The sequence below is a fragment of the Tetrao urogallus genome (genome assembly GCF_951394365.1).
Source record: "Tetrao urogallus genome assembly, chromosome: 6".
Lineage (NCBI taxonomy): Eukaryota > Metazoa > Chordata > Aves > Galliformes > Phasianidae > Tetrao > Tetrao urogallus.
This window is the reverse complement of record NC_136819.1, coordinates 22,946,474-22,966,899: the sequence shown is the minus strand read 5'-3', so window position 1 is coordinate 22,966,899 and position 20,426 is coordinate 22,946,474. Positions and strand designations below refer to the sequence as shown.

Sequence of the window (20,426 nt, the reverse complement as noted above, 5' to 3'; positions counted from 1 at the left end):
CGCTGTCACCGCTCGGATCGCGGCCGACGGCCTCCCCAGGCCCGGAGCGCGGCGAGGCAGCCAGAACCCCGGGGCGCCGCGCGGAAGGAGGCGGCGGGCGGCCCCAATCCTCCGTGCGGTGCGGGAAAGCGCGCGGGGGGGAGGAAGGCGTGCCGCGGAGGCCGCCGCCGCGGCCCGGGTGGGCTGGGGACCGAGCGCCCGGGGAGCGGGGCGGGAAGGCGGCCGTTACCTGCGCGAGGCGGGTCGCGCTCTCCGCGGGCTCTGCGCCGCTCCTGCCCGGCCCGGCCCGAGCTCCTCCTGCCGGCCGCCGCCCTCACCTGCCCCCGGAGACCCACCCGCAGCCGCTCGGCTCCCTGCGCCGCCTCGGGCCGGCTTCGCAAGATGGCGGCGCTTCCGGGAGAGACCACGCCGGGCGCGAGGCGGGGGGAAGCGAGAGCCGGCTGCTTCCCTCAGCCTTGGGACGGACCTTCCGTGCTCCGTGCAGCCACCGCCGCGCTCCCCCGCGCGCTCCCCGGCGGTGCGCCCAACCACCCGCCCGCCCGGCCGCGATGGGGGTGGCGGCGGCTCTGGGCGCTGGGGCGGCGCGGTTGCTTTTCTACCCGACGCTGCTGTACACGGCGCTGCGGGCGCAGCTGCCCGCCTCCCGCCGGCCCTGGTTCCACCGCATCGACCGCGCCGTGCTGCTGGGAGCGCTGCCGCTGCGGGGCCTCAGCCGTAGGGTAAGGGGGCGCGGCGGGGCGGGCCGGAGGAGCCCGGCAGCGCCTGACGGTGGCTGTGCCCGCAGCTGGTGGCCGAGGAGAACGTGCGCGCCGTCCTCACCCTGAACGAGGAGTACGAGACCCGCTTCCTCTGCTGCTCCGCGCAGGTGGGCTCCACTCGGCCTCGTGGCGGACCGGGGATCGGGAGGTGGGAACGGGACGGCGGGCGGGGGGACCCCTCGCCTCCCCGCTCTCCGCCTCGCCGCGGTCACGGCACCGCCGCGTCTCCCTGTCGGTGTCTTGGTAAGCTCCGGGTGTTCTTCCTCGAGGGCACGAGCCGGAGTTCGAGCGGGTGAACGTGCCGCTTGTTTCAGGAGTGGGAGGCGCTGGGAGTAGAGCAGCTGCGCCTCGGCACCGTGGATCTGACTGGAGTCCCCACGTTGGAAAACCTGCACGAGGGCGTCGAGTTCATCCTGAAGCACCGCGAGCGCGGTAACAGCGTCTACGTGCACTGCAAGGCGGGGCGCTGCCGCAGCGCCACCGTGGTAGCGGCCTATTTGATCCGAGTAAGGAGAGCTCTCTGCTGAACGGGGTTTGTTTTCATCGACTGTGTGCAAGCACAGCCGACCGCTGCTACCAGCGTTTGCTCGAGAAACACCTGAGCAAGCGCTGCTGCATTCGTATTCCATTATTTTAGAGTTTGGAATAGACACTCATTTCAAAAGAGGTAAATAGTGAAGCCCCAAAGTCGCGCTATTGTCTGCTTTGTAGAACCTGGCAAATGTAGGGTAAACGAACAATCAGCTTAGATTTCCTGAACAGCGGTCGAAGCTTTCTTTGATGATCTCATTTATCTTTGTATCCCTCACTTGCCTGCACTTATGGCACAAGTTATTAACACTGACAAAGATGGCCTGATTTTACTGGAAAGAGAAACTGCTGTTGTGCCAGAGCTCTGAAATGTGTTATATGATGCTATCTGTAGTGGCTCTGGCAAAGTAGTCATACTTCAAGAAGCTCTTTGGACCGCTGGGCCATTAATATAGCAAGTTCTGAGCAGGTTTTGAGAGATTCTGAGATTCTTAATTGATTCTAGCAGTTCACTGAGCAGATAATGGTCTGTTTCTGTTGTTCAGACCTTTTCCTTGGCTGTCTGAAATGGCGAGCCTTTCTACGCTTCTTGGTAAATGCAACTCAGGATCAAGGGAAGTAGTGCTGGCTTTCTGAGTTCTCTGCAGAGCTAAGTGGGTTGGCACTGAAAACAAAATCCCACATATGGATCCTACTGATGGTGCTGCTGAACACTCCTTGGAAAATCTTTCCGTAGTGATGCACTAACTCCTTAAGTACCAGGATAATAGTAATGTTTTAATAAAACACTACCCTTTCTGTCTGGTGGGACTGGGACATGAAACTATTCACAACACGTAGGAATTCTGAGTGAGATAGTCCCAGGCAGCACCATCCATCCCTCCTTAACTGAGGAACTCATATCATGAAACTGCAGTGAGATTCAGGCCCTTCTGAGGAAGTTTAAGTAAATAGAAGGGATAAAGATACCAGTTCTTTAACAGTGCTAACATTGCCTGTAACATCCAAAGGGGGCTCCCTTAACTGGTGCAAGGATGGAATGGATTTTCACTTCCAGGGTTTCTGCCTTTTCAGCTGCATCACTGGAGCCCTCAGGAAGCAATAGAGGCTATTGCCAAGATCCGTCCCCACATCCTTATTCGGCGTAAACAAGTCCAGATCCTGGAGAGTTTTCACAAGGATGTTACTGCTGGGACAACTGCAGAGTGTCAGTGAGAACTACCGAAATCTCAGTCTCAGCTCTTTTAAGTATTGTACTTCTTGACCCTCAATAAAGAAATTTTTATATAAATTATGGTAAAAGAGAGTTTGGGCTGTCATTATAACTTTTTCTCCATATGGCCACTTTTTTTTTTTGAGTGCTATCATTCTCACCTGCACATGAATGTTGGGCTGAACCGCAATCCATGGAAGTCTTTGTAATATTTGCAGCCAATAAAAGAAAACTTTGTCTCAGTAGAGACTTTATTCAGATTCTTACCCAAGGGATTACAGTGCCAACAGAGAGGGGTAGGAGGAAGTGGTCTTAATTCCATCTTTTACCAATAGTATGTTATGGTTACAGGTGGGGATTTCCTGTACAGTAAAGGAAGCCAATGCTCATAAGAACAATCTCCTTCTTTATGCTTGGTGATGACACAGCAATAAGCAAACTCCCAGATTGTTACCATTCCTCTAGGAGAAGTGCCGAATAACGCAACCTACTTGGGGTCAGCTCTGGAATCTGTCTGCTGTAAATATTTCTCCCAGCCTCTCCAGCAGTAGCAACACAGGAACGTTTAAGTGGGGACATCCCTGGAGTACAGACAGCGCAAATCTAACTCTGTGACTGACAATGGCAGTAACACGTAGTCTCCCAGGCAGTTAAAACTTACCGTCTGTGCCAAGGAGGTTGTCCTCCATATGCTATAGGATTTGTGGACGGGTTCCAAGCTAAAAAAGCCACTTGCTGTGGTTTGGGCCTCAAACACAAGCAGCTTATCATCAAGGGGATCACAGTAATAGCATTTAGTCCATCTGAAATCTAAGATGCATCAGTTCAGCTTTAATAGTGCTATCTAAAAGACCAGGCCTGTACTTCCTCTGTGCAGATGGGCTCTTTACTGGATGTTGTGAGCTTGTAGTAATTGGGACTGGTGCTGAGGGTGGTGGGTACCTCTGAGCTGCGCAGCAGAACACCATCACTGCCTGTCCTATTACTGGGGCTGTTCTTCCCCATTAGGCCAGGACAAACTGCAGGTTAGTGAGCAGCACTTTGATGCCACTTGTGACTGTTACAACAGAGGTGGCTGGGTTAAGTTTAAAAGTATTTGCATCGCCCTTTTTATAGCGGTCTCGAAAAACGTAGATGCTGCCATTGCAGCTGGCAATCTTCCAGAGGGATGGTACTGAGCTCCAGGCATCTGGCAAGCACAGCCGGGTGAAGCTATCCAGTAAGGGATTATAGCAAAGCAGCGAATCCCCCTCAGCTACAATGAACACCACATCCTTGTGTACAGCAGCATGCATGCGCCCTGCAAAAGGCAGTACGTATGGCTTCACGTGGCATTTCTCTGTGTTGGTATCGTAGCACTGAATAAGCCGAGACGGCTTGGTGAAGAAGTCCAAATCATTTTCCTCCCCGCCCAGCAGGTAAATGACACCATTAAGATTTACACCTGCAGCCCCAGAGACAGCCACTTCCAACTGGCTGGTCTCTGTCCAGACATTGTCTCGTACTCTGTAATATATGACAGCATTAGAGAGAGTGTCTTGCAGAGTTTTGCCCCCCAGGGAGTATATTGCATCCTTGCTTGGCACGGAGACAAGAGTGTGCTGGAGCCGGTCACGGGGCAGAGGGGCACACCATTCCCAGTCTATAGTTGCATTGTTGCATTTCCACATGCGGCGTGGAATGGAGCCACCAACAACGTATAGGTCACTACCATGCTTGCAGGCTGCTGTGATCTGGTGACACAAGCTGTTCTGGCCACTCACACTGATGGAGTCATCATCAGCACAATGCAGAGAGACAGCGAGTGAATGTGTTCGCGATGACTCCTTTCCAATCAGGTAGATGTGAACATTTTCTCCAATCACCTAAGAAACGAGGAATTTGTCAGTCTTAGTAGAACTAGGCCTGTTTACACGAACATCAGTGATGCCTGAGACTGATTTTTATCAGCATTTCGGAACCCACCTACGAACCTGAGGCATGCACTCTGCTTGCCAAGCCATGCTACCCTAGAGCATGCACACATATCTGACATAGTAAAGTTATCAACAGACTTCACTGGAATCTTTGTGGCTGCAGTCGAGTGAAGGGATTGGTGCCATTGCTGATGGAGTAACTATTACAAAGAGAATGCCAAACTAAAATTTCTCAATGGTCTTTCAAACAACTGAGCATCTGCTAAAGGAAGTTACTTGTGGCAATGCTCTAACCACCAGTGAAAGCTACCTCAGGTTAAAATTAAAAAAAAAAAAAAGCAGTCAGTGGGGCTGCTAGTTATAACAATGGAAGTATTCCTTATGCAAACACAATCAATTTCAATGGCATTTGTGTTGTAACTTTCAATCACACCTCTGGGCAGAATATACCCTGCCTTGAGAAGTGCAGAATTACTAAACAGCCTAGAAAAAAAGATCTTTTTATACCTTCAGACTTGATCGCAGAGTCTCTGAAAAGCCTGCACGCTCCTCCTTGTTGAAGTTGATCCAGGTTTCTATGGCAGCTGTTGGATTCTGAGAACATGGAACACCATCTGTGGTTTGGGGACAGAAAGAAATTTATGGTATCTAGACATAGGTACCAAAGAACATCTTTTCCTGCAACTCCTTCACCCCCTCCCTCAACAAGCCCTACCTTCTAGAGAAAGGAAAAGGACAAAAAAATACAGAGGTTTATACATTTGGGCAGGTATGATCAGTAATGCCAGCCTAGCAACTACAATGAAGTTTCCTTGTTCAAGTAGCAGGAGATAAAGCTGGCAAATCTAAAGCGTTTTACATAGATTTGGACAAGAACTTATGTCTAAGAGGAAGAGAGCAGGGAAGAGGTTCTATGTTGTTTTGTGACTGTGAAAAGCATTATCTTAATTAAGCATTTAGGCATAAAAATTCTCTTATTTAAAATTCTCAGCATTTGCATTTCTTGAATCACTGGTCCTAGAAACTCATCAAGCAAAGGTCATCTGCAGGAACTGTTCAGTCTTGAGGGTCAGCTCTCTGACAGCGTACAGAGAACATCTCTGTCATTGCTATCCTGTTAACATTTGGAAATCCCCTGTGAGCTGCTATAGCTTTCTTTAGCAGTGTGACACTGAGCGTAACAGACTGCATCAGATTTCTACCAGTTTCCAGGCAAAACTAAGTTTGTTACGCTGCGGACTACTGCATCATCACCATCAATATAGTACTTAGAAAGTATCTCCTTGTAGTCTGAAAGTCAGCTAGCTGCTCTAACACAATTAAGTCTGCGTTCATCAAGAGGATTCCCTTTTAAAGGCTCCTCTCACTTTGCAATTTGTTCTCACAACAAACCCTGAATTCAGCCATGCTGAAGGCATCCTACAAATTCCAACTAAATCTTTTTCTCCCCACTGAAAGGACTGAGGAAAAGGGAGGAAGAAAAGCAGGTAATTTTACTCTATTCAACAGTAAAAAAAAGCATTTCTGTGAGCTATCTGTTGGATGTAGTGGTTAAATGGAAAAACTTGGATTTTAAAACTGATCATGGGACACGATAAAAGGTAAGCTTAACAACTATCTAATGACTTTTTTTTAATCCTTGCTAGTAATAACTTCTATTTAATTGTACACTGACTAAACAAAGAAGCAGCAATTGCAAAAGTTCTTCCCTACCAGCAGTGAAAGTGTATTTCAGCTCTTAATCCATTTTCATGAGCTAAGTTTAACCATGAAAACTGAGTGACATGAATCTATATATGAAAATAAATGACATGGAAAAAAAATTCTTAAGCAATTATTTTACTTCAGGACCACAAACACTAAAGGTCATAGTCCTTCGAACTATGATTACTATGTGAAATCATTATAAGGAAGGGTTAAAGGGTGATCGACCTCTATAGCTTTACTTCAGAACTTTAGTATTTTGTTTTTAATGAAGTCACAACTTAGTCTAAAAATCGTAGCTAGGGATAGTTACCAAAACTGCCCTACTTTTATCATCGTTTTTGAGCTCTCAGTACATATTCTGAACTGGTTTTTGACTCTGAATTCCTTTAACTGCAAAATAAATACTGCAGTACTGCATTGCAACATGTGCAAAGACTCAACTTTAGAGGATACTTTAAGTCTTACCAGACAGATTTGTTAGTATTTCAAAGAAGCCAATCATGGTAGGTGTATTGTTATATCAGCACACAAAACATTGACACACAAAGTATATTATTTTACTTGTTTACAGAGTTATTTTCTAAATAAAGCAAGAAAGAGATAATCTCTGAGGATCCAAGTCCAACACATTTGAATGTATGAGCTTCTTTTCTGTTCCTGCTTCCTCTAACAGTGATATGCAACTGTACAAAAATTGAGTTGTGACTGAAGCATCAGGAAAAAGCTTTAACGTACTGCCTGTACCTATGAGGGCAACAGAGAATCTTTAAGGACTGGTGTCGAATGAAGTAAGTTGTTACTGTGCTGACACATCCTTCACAACACTAGGTCACTGCATCCATTACATTTACATTACAGGTAATTACTGTATTACCTAAGATGTTACAATGCCTCTGTGTCAGTCAGCTGCGTGTCTAGCCTTAATAATCCTAGTAATTATATAAAATTGTTAATAACACTAACAGAATCTAGAAACATGGCCTGTGTGTTCAAGCCTTACAAATGTTGACTTGTTGCACTGTAATGTTAAATGACGAAGAATTAAAACAAAAACATGCTCATAAGATGTTTATTTTGTAAGGCTTACTGGTTTTATTTTTAATGCAAACAAAAATAAACGATGTTGAACGTTACTAAGTGATGTTTAAAAACCTGGAATACTTTCAGTCTGTTGACTCAGAAACTGCTGAGAATTAGCAGCGTTCTCTACGTCTCTTTTTTTATAGCGTAGATCCTTCATTTCCACTGACAGTTTATGGTGGAATTTTTTTCTGATTAAATTATCCAGACTGTTTTGCATTGCTTAGCTAAGCCTCTGAATAGACAGTGATTATGAAAGCTTGTATCTTTCCATCTGTTTTATCCCCACTAGACTCTCAGACTCAAAGTCTCTTCCCATATGCAGGTCATGGCTGGCCTCCAGAACTCCTTACCTGTAAGGATGTCTGTCAGTAGGCGAAGAGGTAGGTGCAGGAACTCTTCCGTGTCTTGCAGCTGAGACAAATGTGACTTTGCACAGTGTTTGGCAGCCGTGTAGAGCTCCATGTCACTGTGCTGGTCTGCCAGCCACATCACCTGCAGACAGTTCCTGACCTGCACCGTACGGGCCAGAAAACGGGAACATTCTTCAAAAAGGGCAGTCAGCTGGTACATATCTGCCACTTCATAGGTTTCCTGCAACTCCTCGGCCCTCAGCTTTACAGTCCCATGGTAAATGTAGTCCACAAGGAGCTGAAAGACACTCTCGCTAACGTCCTGCAGCTCTATCACCCGGTTGTGAGCCTCCTTCAGGTTAGAAGTGAACATGGAACGAAAAAAGCAGCTCTGAGCTGAGAGGACCAAACGGTGCAGCTGGAATTCTTTGCCTTCCACTGATATTGTAACGTCAGCAAAAAGCTCATCCTCCAAACATAATTTCATAATTCCCTGGGCCACGCGGCCTGAGTGCGAGCGGTCAGTGAAGGTGTAGTTAACAAAGTAGTTCTCTTCAGCAGAGGAGCCTCCAGTCTCTTCTGACGAGTCCATGGTGCCACACAGATCAGACCTCCAGCAATCTGTGAAATCACAATTATTATAAGGCTTTCTCCCTCCACTAACAAGATTATGCAATCCTTCAGGATAAAGGGAAAAGCAAGCGTGTTGGTAAGCAGCCAGCATATTTCAGAGACTGAACATAAATAGCACAGCCAGAAGCTTCTGCTGGAGTTTCAGAAACTAAAACAACTGAAACAAATTAGAAGTTGGCACGATTAAAATTATAATATATACCAAACTTCCAGTGAGCACAGCATCCCAGCAGAATCAGAAAATTTGCATATCTTTCCACAACTCATTTCACTGACACAAAGAAATAATTGCAAAGCCAGGGAAAGTGACACTACTGCAGCTGGGCTAGGTGGGACAGAAAGGGTTTAAAGTATTGTACTGCAAAGAGCAGAGTTAACTAGCATCCAAAAACAATGTGATGAAATTTTCGCAATGCACCACGTAATGTGATTTTGTTTTCACCAAAAAGTCTGCCAGACACAACCACCAGTCCTTCAAGCTAACTACATGAGGTAACTGATGGCCACGTTGTGTGGCCACAGATTTTCAGCATGCAAAATAACTTGCTACATGCTTTTAGTCACCGTTTCCCAAGTGACAAGGAGAACTCAGTCTGCAATACTGCTGAGTAGGCAACGGAGACAACTGGGAGTGTTCTGGGTTGAAGAAGCTTCAGACCCAGCTAAGGATTGCTGTGGGAAAGAGGCTTTTCTTTAACACAGCTCCTGGCAGCATTAACAAGCCTGCTTGCATTCCCTCTAGTTCTACACCTCAACTATCCAACTATGGTGACTGAAAGCAAAACTGAACTGATTAATACTGAACATGACTTCCAATACATAGTTTCTCAAATACGTGACTTCTCTGCAGGAGGTTAATGGTTACTTTCCCATGCCTTTAAACACGCATGTTCCTGCAGCTGCTCTGCTGGTGCAGGAAAGCTCCTAATTCCTCACTCAGGCTTTGCTCACTGGTGGCAGTTCCTCCACCTCACGGACTGGACAGGTCCCGCCATCCCGAACGGTCCGTCTTAAGTACGACCTCTTTGTTCTACGGCATTCTCGGTCTGAATCACCATCCATTATGCGAGACCGAGGAAACGACCCAGAACCCCTCAGCCCCAAGCTCCCAGTTTTAGCGGGTACCAGCCCGTCCCGCAGAGCTCCTAGTCCGGCACCCAACAGCCGCAGCCCCAAAACCCACGTCACGAGCGGCTGCCCACAGCCCACGCAGCTCCCGAGGGCTGGAGCCGCGTCACGGGGAAGCGTCAGCAACGGCTACAGACCACGACGAAGGACGTGGGATTTACAGCAGACGCCTCAGAAAGCAAACGGGAAGGCCGATCCTCGGAAAGCTGATGGGCACGCAGCGCACAGGACGGCCTCCGGGCGGTGAGCGCGGCGCTGCGGCACTCCGCACCCGAGCCCCCCCGCCTTCTCCTCCGCGCAGCGCAGGGCAGCAGGCCCCAGCCCCACTCCGCCCGGTGCGACACCCACCTGCGGCGCCTCCCTTCATGCCGCCGCCCCGGAGCCTCCCTCCACCTTCGCCTTCGCCGCCCCGGGGTGCCCCAGCGGCTCCCCCGCGCCCCTCACCCTGCGCCAGGCGCCGCCAAGCACTCGCCACTTCCGGCCTCCACCCGGAAGCGCCGCCGAGAAGTCCCCGCGCGCTTCCGGCTCCCGGGGGAAGCTCGGTGGCGGCGAGTTCTTCCGCTTCCGGTCCGTGCCCTTGCCCGTCCGTGCGGCGGGATGTTGGCGGCGGCGGCGCGGGGCCTGGTGCGGGCCGCGCGGCGAGGTGAGGATGGGCGGGCGGCGTTCGGTGGCAGCTCAGGGCGCCGCGACCCTCACGCGTGTCCATTCTGTCCTCAGCTGGTGCGGGCCCGGCAGCGGCGGCGGCGGCGCAGACCCGGCTGGCGGGGGGCTCAGCCGCGGAGACGCGCCGTAAGTGAAGCGGGAAGTGCGGCGGGAGGGGCCTTTTGTTTTCGGAGGGCTTCGTTCGCGTTGTCCCGGATCCGAGCGCGGTTAGCGGCTTCCCGGGAACCGAGATGTTGGGCAGGAAGGTGAGGGTGCCGGTGGCCGTGCACGCTGCGGGTGCCCTCCTGCCTCTTCTTTCTGGCCACGCTAACGTGCTTGTGGCTCCTCGTCTAGGCTGGAAAAGAACTACGAAACCACCAAGCCCGACCATCTGTCTGGCCTTTTGACCCCCACCAGTAAGCCACGTCCTTCACTGCCACATCTGCACATGTCTGAGATGCCCCCAGGGATGAGGTCTCCACTGCCTCCCTGGCAGCCTGCTCCAATGCCCAACCCCCCCTTCCATGAGCAAGTTCGTCCTCGTACCCAATCTAAACTTCCTCTGCTGCAACTTGAGGCTCTTTTCTCACATCTTATTACTTATCACACAAGAAAGGTGATCACCAACGTTCCTCTCAGGTAGCTCAGAGGAGGTCTCCCCTCAGCCATCTGCTCCCCAGATGTTATTTTTGTGACAGTGAACTCTGCACTCCGCTATGCACATATTGTATATTTAGCTTCAGGTTTACCATAAGTAAGCTCTGTAGGATGCCTGAATCTGCCTGGCTTCTGAAAGAGCTACTCAGAGATTGAGAGTGATTAAAGGGATTTTTAAGGACGTGATGAATGTTGCTACTCTTTCTGTGGCTTGTCCTGCTGTAATCTGTTGTTCTCCATAGCTACTGTCAGACCAAAAAATGAAGTAGAACAGAAGCAGCTCTGTGCATTTGGGGAGTATGTGGCTGAGATCCTGCCCAAGTATATCCAGCAAGCACAGGTAGGTGCTCAAGAAATTGTTCTTGCTGGGAGGCAAGGGACCGCATGAACACACTGCTTCTTGTTAGATGTCAAAAGTTGTTGTGTGGGAGGGAGCTTGTCAGAATTACACAAAAATTACAACTACTATTGAGCCACTTTCTCTGATGTCATTGTATCTGCTGTACCATATGCTCTCTTTGTATGATGTCCTGCTGGATTCTGTGCAGTGTTCACTTTTACTAGCATGTGTGCTAGTTCCCTTTCTATCCTTTTCATCAGGTGACCTGTTTCAATGAGTTGGAGCTTTTGATCCATCCAGATGGGATTATTCCAGTTCTGACCTTCCTCCGAGATCATACTAATGCTCAGTTCAAGTCCTTGGCTGACTTGACTGCTGTTGATGTCCCATCTCGGCAGTACCGCTTCGAGGTAAGAACTGCTCTAAGACATCAAACTTGCAGTTTCACAAGTGCTAATGGCTGTGGGTGCTGTTGCAGCTAGAACTGCATTTTTTACTTCACAAAAATAAAAGTCCACTCTGAAGTGCAGGGTTTGTTTAACCTGTTGATTTTGGAAGTAGTAGTAGAACTGATACTGCATGAATTCCTAGCTTGGCTTTCCTGTTCTGTTCTAGAACAAGCTAGAAGTCTTTTTGCAGGGAGTGGTAGTAGTGGTTGGTTTTCTGTTTGTTTGTTTTGCTTTGTTTTTACAAAAATGTCCAGAGCCTTCTTTCTGCTAAATACGTACTGGTACTCTTCCTTATTCTGCCTGGGTCCGTCCGCTGCTGTTGACACAGCCAATCATGATTTGCCCTAAAATTCCACCAGTCTACTTCTCCTTAACAATTTTCTAAAAAAGGACAAACTTCAATAGTTTTAAAAACATCTTCTGACATCAGGACCTATTTGAAGGAGTTTAGATACTCAGCATATTGTCTTCTCACCTAGTACTAGAAAGCTCTGTTCAATTTATTGTAGTTTACCCTAGGAAAAGGTACAGTATAAAAGCATAAAATTCTGGGTCACTGGTTGTAGGAGGCTGCCTCCTTACTGATGAAGATGTCCTTCTTCCTTTGTCCAATTTGGGCAGATCATCCTTCAAATGGGAGAAGCGATGTGGTTTAATTCCCAGAAAGTTACAAGGATAAGGAAAAGTAGCTAATTTATTTTTTCTCTTTTGTTTATCTTGTGGTAACAAATTTATGTTCCAATTGGATCACTGAATACTGAGAGTAATTGGTAGCCATTTTCTTTGTGACAGTCTATTGTCATGTGTTTTCATTCCTCCAGTATTCTCTTTCTTGAAGATTTAGTATTCCTCTTCAACTGTTTTTCAACAACTGACATTTTATAAATCCCACATGCTTTTTGTTACACTTCCAAGAAAGAGATAATATATTGCAGCCTCAGTTACAGTGCCTTTCAGTGCACAGCTCCTAAGAGCTGAACGTGATTTTGCTGAAAAGGAATATTTGAAATAGAATGTATCTTTGCTCAGCCTGTCTTGTATTGCTTAGAGACTTTCAAAGTCCATACAAGCCCAATGCCTTCTTGTATTCTGCTTCAGATTGTTTACAATCTCCTGTCTCTGCGATTCAACAGTCGGATCCGTGTGAAAACATACACTGATGAGCTGACACCTATTGATTCAGCAGTGTCTGTGCACAAAGCAGCAAACTGGTATGAAAGAGAGGTGAGTGCCAGCATACTTGGGAGCAGTCTCTTTTGAGGGGGGCTGTGTTTTCCTGATAAAACTTGGTACTTAGGGCACTGAGAAAGAAAGAAGTGTTTCACTGGCTTCCTCTTCTGAATAGGGGGAAAAAAGGTGTTTGTTTGTTTTTGTTTAGTTCTTTTATGACTTGCACTGGTAGTACACAAAACCAGGCAAGTGATTGAAATTCTGTGGATATAATAACAAAGTATTTGTTCAAAGTAAGAGGAGCTTTTGTTAGCAGGACTTGTTTGTTTTCATGGTTGGATTGACCTTTCCAGATGAGGTGGGGAATCGTGGACATGCTAGAGAGGTTAGAATGGAGACAGACTGTCTAATTCAACTTGTCTCCCTTTCATTTAGGTTTGGGACATGTATGGTGTTTTCTTTGCCAACCATCCTGATCTAAGGAGAATCCTCACAGACTACGGGTTTGAAGGCCATCCTTTCCGGAAGGACTTTCCACTCTCTGGTTATGTAGAGGTAGGAGATGCATTCGTGTCTGCAGTTATAAAATCTCTCTAATATTCTTATCTGAGTTTCAGTGCGGAGATGCGATTGCTTTATAATCTTTCATCTAAAAGGCAGCTAAAGACATTTAACTGGTGTGCATTCTAGCAAGCTGTACATATCTCCAGCATTTGAAGTCATCATATATATCATCTGCAATAAGGCAGCCTAAAGATAGGAACACTGAGCAATTTTAATGTGCAGTGTGCCACAGACACTTCTTGGACAGAGAAAGTGCTTCTGCATTTAGCATGAAACTTTCTACTGAAAAGCTATTTATGCCTATGGAAGTAAATGACAAAACAGATCTTTCTGCACCTGGAATTCTGCTTTGTGGAGTTTTAGTTTTAAATTTAAGTTACAGAACTAGAGTTCAACTGACTTCATTCATCAAGCATTTACTATTGTATGCTAAATCACGAGTGAAACGAGTGTATCTGGTTATCTGCTTAGTTTCAAAGTATCTGTTTTCGCAGAAGCATTTGTATTTGGTGCAGTTCTGAGGCTGAGCTGAGTCTCAAGAAGAGACACTGAGGTTCTGCAGACAACAGGTGGTTTTAAGAAAATAGAAATAGCGCAGTCCTGTAAATGATGAGCAGGCAGCAGATTTGGAGATCTGGATTGACATAGTAAGGATAAATCAGTCCAATCTAGTATTCACCTACCCTTGCCCTTTGTTCCAAATATTATGCTAAGAAGCACAACTGCAACCAAACAAGCTGACATGATGGCAATTCACAGATACTCATGAGAGTAGTCCCCACCTACAGTGGTGTGGATAGACCACCGTACTGCAATGACTCAGGAGAACTTCCTTTGCCATATGGCAAACTAAACACATTATTCCATGTAAACTTTGTGTGGACTGTAGGCTAGGTACTCCTGATTCAGAGTGGCCACACACCTTAGGTGCGTGGTAGCAGAAAGGAGGGTATTTTTGGAGAGTACAGAGGTCCCAGTGTCATTTGGAGGTCTCCTCTTTGTGAATTAGGAGAACTGAAGCTGTGGCAGAGACCTGTGCTTTATCCCATCCATGGCATAAAAACAAGGGCTACTTGTACTGGAGGCTGATCTTGGTCATAACCATTTACATCCAGTGGCAGAGATGACAGTGGGGGCTGTGTGAAAATGATTGTCCTTTGCTCTGCTCTAGGTGCGGTATGATGATGAAGTGAAACGAGTAGTGGCAGAACCTGTGGAACTATCTCAGGAATTCCGCAAGTTTGATCTGAATAGCCCTTGGGAGGCATTTCCTGCTTATCGTGCACCTCCAGAACCCCTGAAAATAGAACCTGGAGCCAAGAAGGAAGATGCAAAATAGCAGCAGAATGGAGTGGGTGCATGGCACCATCCTTTCTGTTTGAATGTAATATTTATAGTAATAAAAGTTGTTATGAGACTCTTGCCTGTCACGATCACATAAATTGTTGTTTTCAACCCAGATGAAAAACTCAGGATGAAGTATGTTAATTTACAGTCCTGATGATCTAACTTTGAGCTCTAAGATCCTAGGTTTGTCTTTTTTGCTTGGAAATTGAATGGAGTTGCTTTAGATACGCTACTTTTGTTAGCTGTCCCTGGAAGCATAAGTCATAACCTGAGCACTTACTAGTGCAAACTTGAGGAGACTTCTGAGATGGCTGTGCAGCTTCAATAAGAGGAATGTCTCAGCTCTACAATGGGCTCTGGGAAGACCATAGATGCAGCAGACACAGAGAGCTCGTGTATGTTCATGATTCTAAACCAACTGTTGTTAGGACAACACAAGAAGCACTTGAATTCAGACCATAAAGACTGGAAATAGCTGCACTGTCTCTGGAACTTGGTCTGTGTTCTGCTGGCAGGTAACCTCTCACATGCTTCTGCATACCAGCTTTTCCTTCAGAGTTCAGCAGCCTTTACTTTTTCTGGCTTCTTCAGACTGTGGTTTTCCCTGCAGCCAAAATATTTCTCTTCCCTTCTCTTGTAGAAGAAAGTGTGTGCATCTTTGTCACCTTTCCAATTATTCTCAGCTCTGTGACATAATAGCATTACCACTATCTTTGCTGTTGTGGAAAAGCTCAGCTCTCAAAAAAAAAAAAAAAAAAAAAAAATTATTGTAGCTTCTGTCCACCCACCAGCTGTTGGTATTACATCACAGCAGTCATCAATTAATAATGTCTATTGTTCATAGTCCAGAAAATACATAACATTTCTGCACCAGAAAGCTGACTGACCTCATTAAGCTCTCAAATATATTGTGTAAGAATTTCATAAAGTAATTCACAAACTGTTTGTAGAGATTATCTGAATCATCCCAGTACCACTTCAGGGCTTTTTAAATTCTTAGATCACTAAACAAGGTGAGGCTGGATAAGGCCCTGGGCAACCTAATCTAGCTGTGGTGCCCTGTTGATTGCAGGGGAGTTGGTCTAGATGGCCTTCAGAGGTCCCCTCCAACTCTAAGGATGCTCTGATTCCATAAACAAAACAGGAGCTGGGAAAGTCAGAGTATGGGACAGAGAAAGGAATAGAAATGATAAATTCACTTAAGGAAAAAAAAAAAAAAAAAAAAAATAGTAAATCACTACAACTAGAATGTGGCCTGTTTGCAAGAAGAGCTGGGCTGTATGGTAAGAATCAGGTTCCATATTTGTTTACACCCTAGATTAAGTTCTTTTTTCTTCCTTAATTTGTTTCAGGCTGTTGTGGCCAGCAGTGTTTGGGATATGACTCAGAACAGCATTCTCTAATTAAGACTGGTAGCATTTGCCATTATTATTTAAAATTAGACATCTTTATAGGCAGAAAAAAGGAGAAAGAAACAGAAGTCAGCAGAAGTTTGTGTTTTAAATAATTTCTAGGTCCCCTTAGAATCTGCCAGTGTTTGAATTGATTAAATAGGAAATGTACTTTTAATCATTTCTACAATATATTCCACAGCTGGTTCTATTTTCTGTTGCACCAGCTCTTTTGCATTGTGATGCTCATTGCACAAGACAGAAGCGTATAACTCCACTTCTGCCACTGTGAAAGATATTAATGAAGAGCATTTCCTCCCCTCCCCCCACTATGTTCTTTATTACCCATCTCAGGATGCTTGAAGCACCATAACATGACTTATGATGTATTCACAAAAATACTATTTCCCAGTATGATAGGTCAGAAGAGTGACAGTAACTAAAACAGAAGGAAAAGCCACTGAACATGCTTGTGCAGAGGGAGAATTTGATTGACAGCATCACACAATGCACTGTCAAGTTAGCCAAATGCAGCATTTGCTAAAGAATACACAGAGTCCAAGCAGCCAGCCCTTTAGGGACAAGCATTGGCTCCAGCAGGTCTTTAATATGTGAAATATTTGCTAATGGACCCAAATATCTTCTTATTAGAGAAGTCTTGGAGCTTATAAAGAGTGCAGTTTACTCACGCAGACACATTGTCCCAGGAGACAGGAGGTTACACAACCTCACGAAGTACTGCCAATGTTGGCACACCACCTACACTGTTTCTGAGCCCCAGGGGCCATGCTTTCATAGGAACCTGCTTGCTCCGGGGTCCTTGTGGCTGGTGGGCGCTTGCTTCACGCTGGGCAAGGCTGTTGTCAGCATGGTCAGACACAATGTTGTCTTCTAAATCCTCTGTCACTGCCTCGATGAGGCTGCCAGCTCATTTGCCTGCACAGGATATTCCAAATGTAGGAGGATGTTGGATGAGACATATGTGCAGTAGCTGACAGAGAGATGTCCTAATCAGAGGAGACATTTTCTTATAACAGAGCTGAATAGAGTTTAGGTGATGATTCACAGTCACCATCTTGAGCTTCCTCAGCTGAGTATGTTTTATTGGTGTTTTCCAGAACTTTGGCATTTCTCCCTACAGCCATGCAAGCAGTCTCTCCTCACTGCTGATGGCACTGTTGATGCATTAGGGCATCCACCTCCACCACAGCCACATAGTCTGTATGGGCCCTGGTGATTGATATTCAGGCGGAAAAAAAAAAACAAAACAAAAACAAGGCAGGGATTTCAGCTGGACCTTGGAGTCCTTTAGAGCAGAAGTTACAGGACTACTGAAGGACTGGCTAGGTGACATCACACCTCACATTACTGCACCCTATCACATCTGCCTCATGTTATGTGAGGACCCCATTCCATCTCTTTTGTATAGGCTGCACCTGATTATAGACAATGCTTTACTCAACCTTGTTACGCTTCTTCCCTCCTGCGACTCACAGTGTCACCTATCCACGAGCCACATATCTCCTCCTTTTCATTCTTAGCCTTCTCTTTCTCCTCATCTTCTTCCCGAGCACCTGCTGGATACACCTGAGGCAAGAGCTGAAATTAGGACTAGGAGGAATGCCTTCAAGCTGCACCAGGGGAGATTTGGGCTGGATGTTGGGAAATACTACTTCTCCGAAAGAGTAGTCAGGTACTGGAATGGGCTGCCCAGGGGGGTGGTGGAGTCACCAACCCTAGAGATGTTCAAGGAGGAACATTTGGACGTTGTGTTGAGGGACACCGTTTAGTGAGAACCATTGGTGATGGGTGTACTGTTGGACTGGATGATCTTGCAGGTCTTCTCTAACCTTGGTGTTTCTCTGATTCTGAGATCTCCCCAAGTTGTGGGTGAGACATGAAGCAAGAGATTCCTCCAGTTTTTAAGCAAAGTTTTGCTTTCAAGATGCTACCTGACTCTTTACAGTCTCATCTCAAAGAAACCTCCCTTCCAAAGAGGCTCTTCTGGTGCTGCATTAAGCAGACCTTAAGCCTTCTGATGCTTCTCTACACCACATACGTATCAAAGTACAACCTATGCAACAAGATGCTTGCCCCACCATACAGATGTAATCTGCAATGGGAAAAAGCAGCAACAGAAATCCACAGCACTAAGAGGATGAGTAGCTTCAGCTGTACAAGCACTGCTATGTTTGTGTTCACAACTGAAGAAAAAGAAAAAAATCACAAAGACCCAACACGGTGCAAAAGAAAAGGCCTGTATGAACACTGTAATTGTAGATGAAGACAGTAAGTGCACCAATGAACAGATACAAGGTTTGAGGGCTTGCAGAAGTCTGTATAATGCAAGATCCAGAGGAATTCTTCCCAACAGGTACCATCATTTGTAACTTTGGAAAACTAGGTTTGAATGGCTGCTACCTCACTTGTATCTTCCTTTGACAGTTCCTCCCTCTGCTGCACCATCACCTGGTGATGGGCCAACCTTCTGCTGCTTGGAACAAAGTTTGGCTCAACATTCAGCCAGCTCCTACAAACTTTGTACACAAAGATGGTTGTAATACAACAAAAAGCACAGCAATAATAGCAGAGCAGCAAGATTGTAGGCTACAGCAAGCGAGGGCTCCTGAAATACAACAGCTGTAGACACAAATATACAGAAAAGAAGCTGCTTACCTTCAGAAAGCCTCAAGGACATAGGGAGCTCCAGCAAGATACCCTCACCTCCATTGCCAACCCTTAAATGAGGTCTGGAAGGGGTGGATCCTGGCTCCAGCTTTTCCAGTCACGCAGGGGTATTGCATGCAGCTGAGCTCCCCTGGGTTGGTCCTGCCTCCCCACCAGGTGCTCAATCACTGCTTCAGGCTATTACTTAGTGTTTTTGCTATAAAGGTGAAGGGTCTTGAGGGTAATATGTATAAGGATTATCTGAGGTTATTTGGCTTGTCTGGCTTAGAGAAGTGGAGGCTGAGTGGAGGCCTCATGGCAGCTCTCACAAAGAGAGAAAATGAGCAGCACTGATCTTTTTGGTGACTATGACAGGACCCAAGACCTGTGTCGGGAGATCAGGTTGGGTATTAGGAAAGGTTCTTCACCAGAGGGTGGTTGGGCACTGAAAAAGTACTACAGGGCAGTGGTAATGGCCCTAAGTTGGAGTTCAAGAAGAGTTTGGACAAAGCTCTCAGTCATAGAGCTTGAATTTTGGGTGGTCCTGTGCAGTGAGGAGTAGGACTCAATAATCATTGTGGGACTCTTCCAACTCAGGAAATTCCATGGTTCTATGACTATATCCTTTTTCCCTTTCCCACCTCCCAGATTGAGAAGATCATTGTGTAAATGCCACAATCAGCCAAGGTGCCCCTGAAGTAATCTGACATTCTGAAACTGCTCCTGTGACAGATGGCCTGACCAGAGGGCATGTGGAGGAGCAGCACTGTGCACATTCAGCTGTGAATAGTTGGCAAGGACACAACCCCTCAGGAGGAGCAGATGCACCACCTAACATTGCATTTGCACAGGCAGGGACTATGTTCAACTGTCAGGATCACCTGCTTGCTTCGGAGCACATCCCATATAACTACCGCTGGTTTACAAACACCTAAGGCACATGTTTATCATAACTGCAGTTGTCTTTCTCTGTGGGATAGTGAGGCAATTCTGCAAAACTCCCCCAGCTGAAGGCAACAAACACTACCTATGCTACCACCTCCTACCTGCTGCTGGATCAGTCATCTGAATGCAGTCTATGGGCCTTCTCTCTCCTTCCTCCCACCGATATGACTATCTTTTTGTAGATACTTCAGCTGCATGCAGTTCCTAGGACATATTCCTGTTGACAAGATCAAATATAACTTATGCAAATGTTGGCCAAAGTTCTGGATGACTGCTTTGTCAGGTATTGCAAAACACCACAGATGCATGCTGAAAAGAGGTTATTTCATGTCCCAAAAGATGCAGCATTGTTGGTTTGTTTTTTGTTTTTTTGTTTTTTTTTTTAATTTGTTTTGGCAAAGTAACTTCTAGACAGTTATGTGAACTCAGTGGATTTTAAAGGATTCAGACGGCACACATCAATCTCACTGCACAAATGGGACATCAGAGTCTATCTCTTGAGTAGCAATGTTATTTACAGTTTAGTAAAAGATATCTCATGCCAGAATAAAGGAATGCTAAAGAGGAAGAAGCAGAAAATAATGAAAACTGAAAGAAGCATTGTTTAGCTGTATGACAGCCAGGGCTGTGACAGAAATACAGGTTTTACTTTGATGCAAATGGGGGGAAAATGGCCCTGGATATTGAGGTCCCCTACTCTCTTAATAAATCTGTGCTTTTTTTCATAGTTTCTGTAAGCCCACATATTGATTGGTATAGCTGCAGACACCGGAAATTTCAAAAGTCTGGCTGCATGGTTTGCACAATTTGTCTTAATTGTCAATTTATAAAGTGGAAGGTCATCTCATAAACTACCTGGTGACCAAAGTCACTACAAACTGATATTCTCCAACTTGCTGAGAAAAGTATGCACTTCAGCTTCAGCTCTCTTCTTT

At 46.2% G+C, this 20,426-nt stretch overlaps 3 protein-coding genes across 4 annotated transcripts; 2 read left to right on the top strand and 1 right to left on the bottom strand.

Annotated features, from left to right (window-relative positions):
- Positions 1-548: 548 nt before the first annotated feature.
- On the top strand, positions 549-2,504 carry PTPMT1 (protein tyrosine phosphatase mitochondrial 1; the record flags this gene model as incomplete). The annotated part of the gene is made up of 4 exons (XM_079537836.1): positions 549-719; positions 785-865; positions 1,073-1,264; positions 2,364-2,504. The coding sequence occupies 4 exons, from the start codon at positions 549-551 to the stop codon at positions 2,502-2,504; spliced, it is 585 nt and encodes a 194-aa protein (XP_079393962.1).
- Positions 2,505-3,506: 1,002 nt separating this feature from the next.
- Positions 3,507-9,686, bottom strand: KBTBD4 (kelch repeat and BTB domain containing 4; the record flags this gene model as incomplete). Its single annotated transcript, XM_079537317.1, has 4 exons — positions 3,507-4,367; positions 4,926-5,032; positions 7,559-8,179; positions 9,668-9,686. The coding sequence occupies 4 exons, from the start codon at positions 9,684-9,686 to the stop codon at positions 3,507-3,509; spliced, it is 1,608 nt and encodes a 535-aa protein (XP_079393443.1).
- A 230-nt stretch (positions 9,687-9,916) lies between these two features.
- On the top strand, positions 9,917-14,564 carry NDUFS3 (NADH:ubiquinone oxidoreductase core subunit S3; the record flags this gene model as incomplete). 2 transcript variants are annotated; one of them, XM_079537377.1, is made up of 7 exons in its annotated part: positions 9,917-9,962; positions 10,037-10,108; positions 10,861-10,958; positions 11,219-11,368; positions 12,506-12,631; positions 13,013-13,132; positions 14,313-14,564. In XM_079537377.1, the coding sequence occupies 7 exons, from the start codon at positions 9,917-9,919 to the stop codon at positions 14,478-14,480; spliced, it is 780 nt and encodes a 259-aa protein (XP_079393503.1). In that variant the 3' UTR covers positions 14,481-14,564. The 2 variants fall into 2 exon arrangements, with proteins under 2 accessions (XP_079393503.1, XP_079393502.1); XM_079537376.1 differs by lacking the exons at positions 9,917-9,962; positions 10,037-10,108 and adding an exon at positions 10,419-10,600 and having other exon boundaries at positions 10,838-10,958.
- Positions 14,565-20,426: the final 5,862 nt, after the last annotated feature.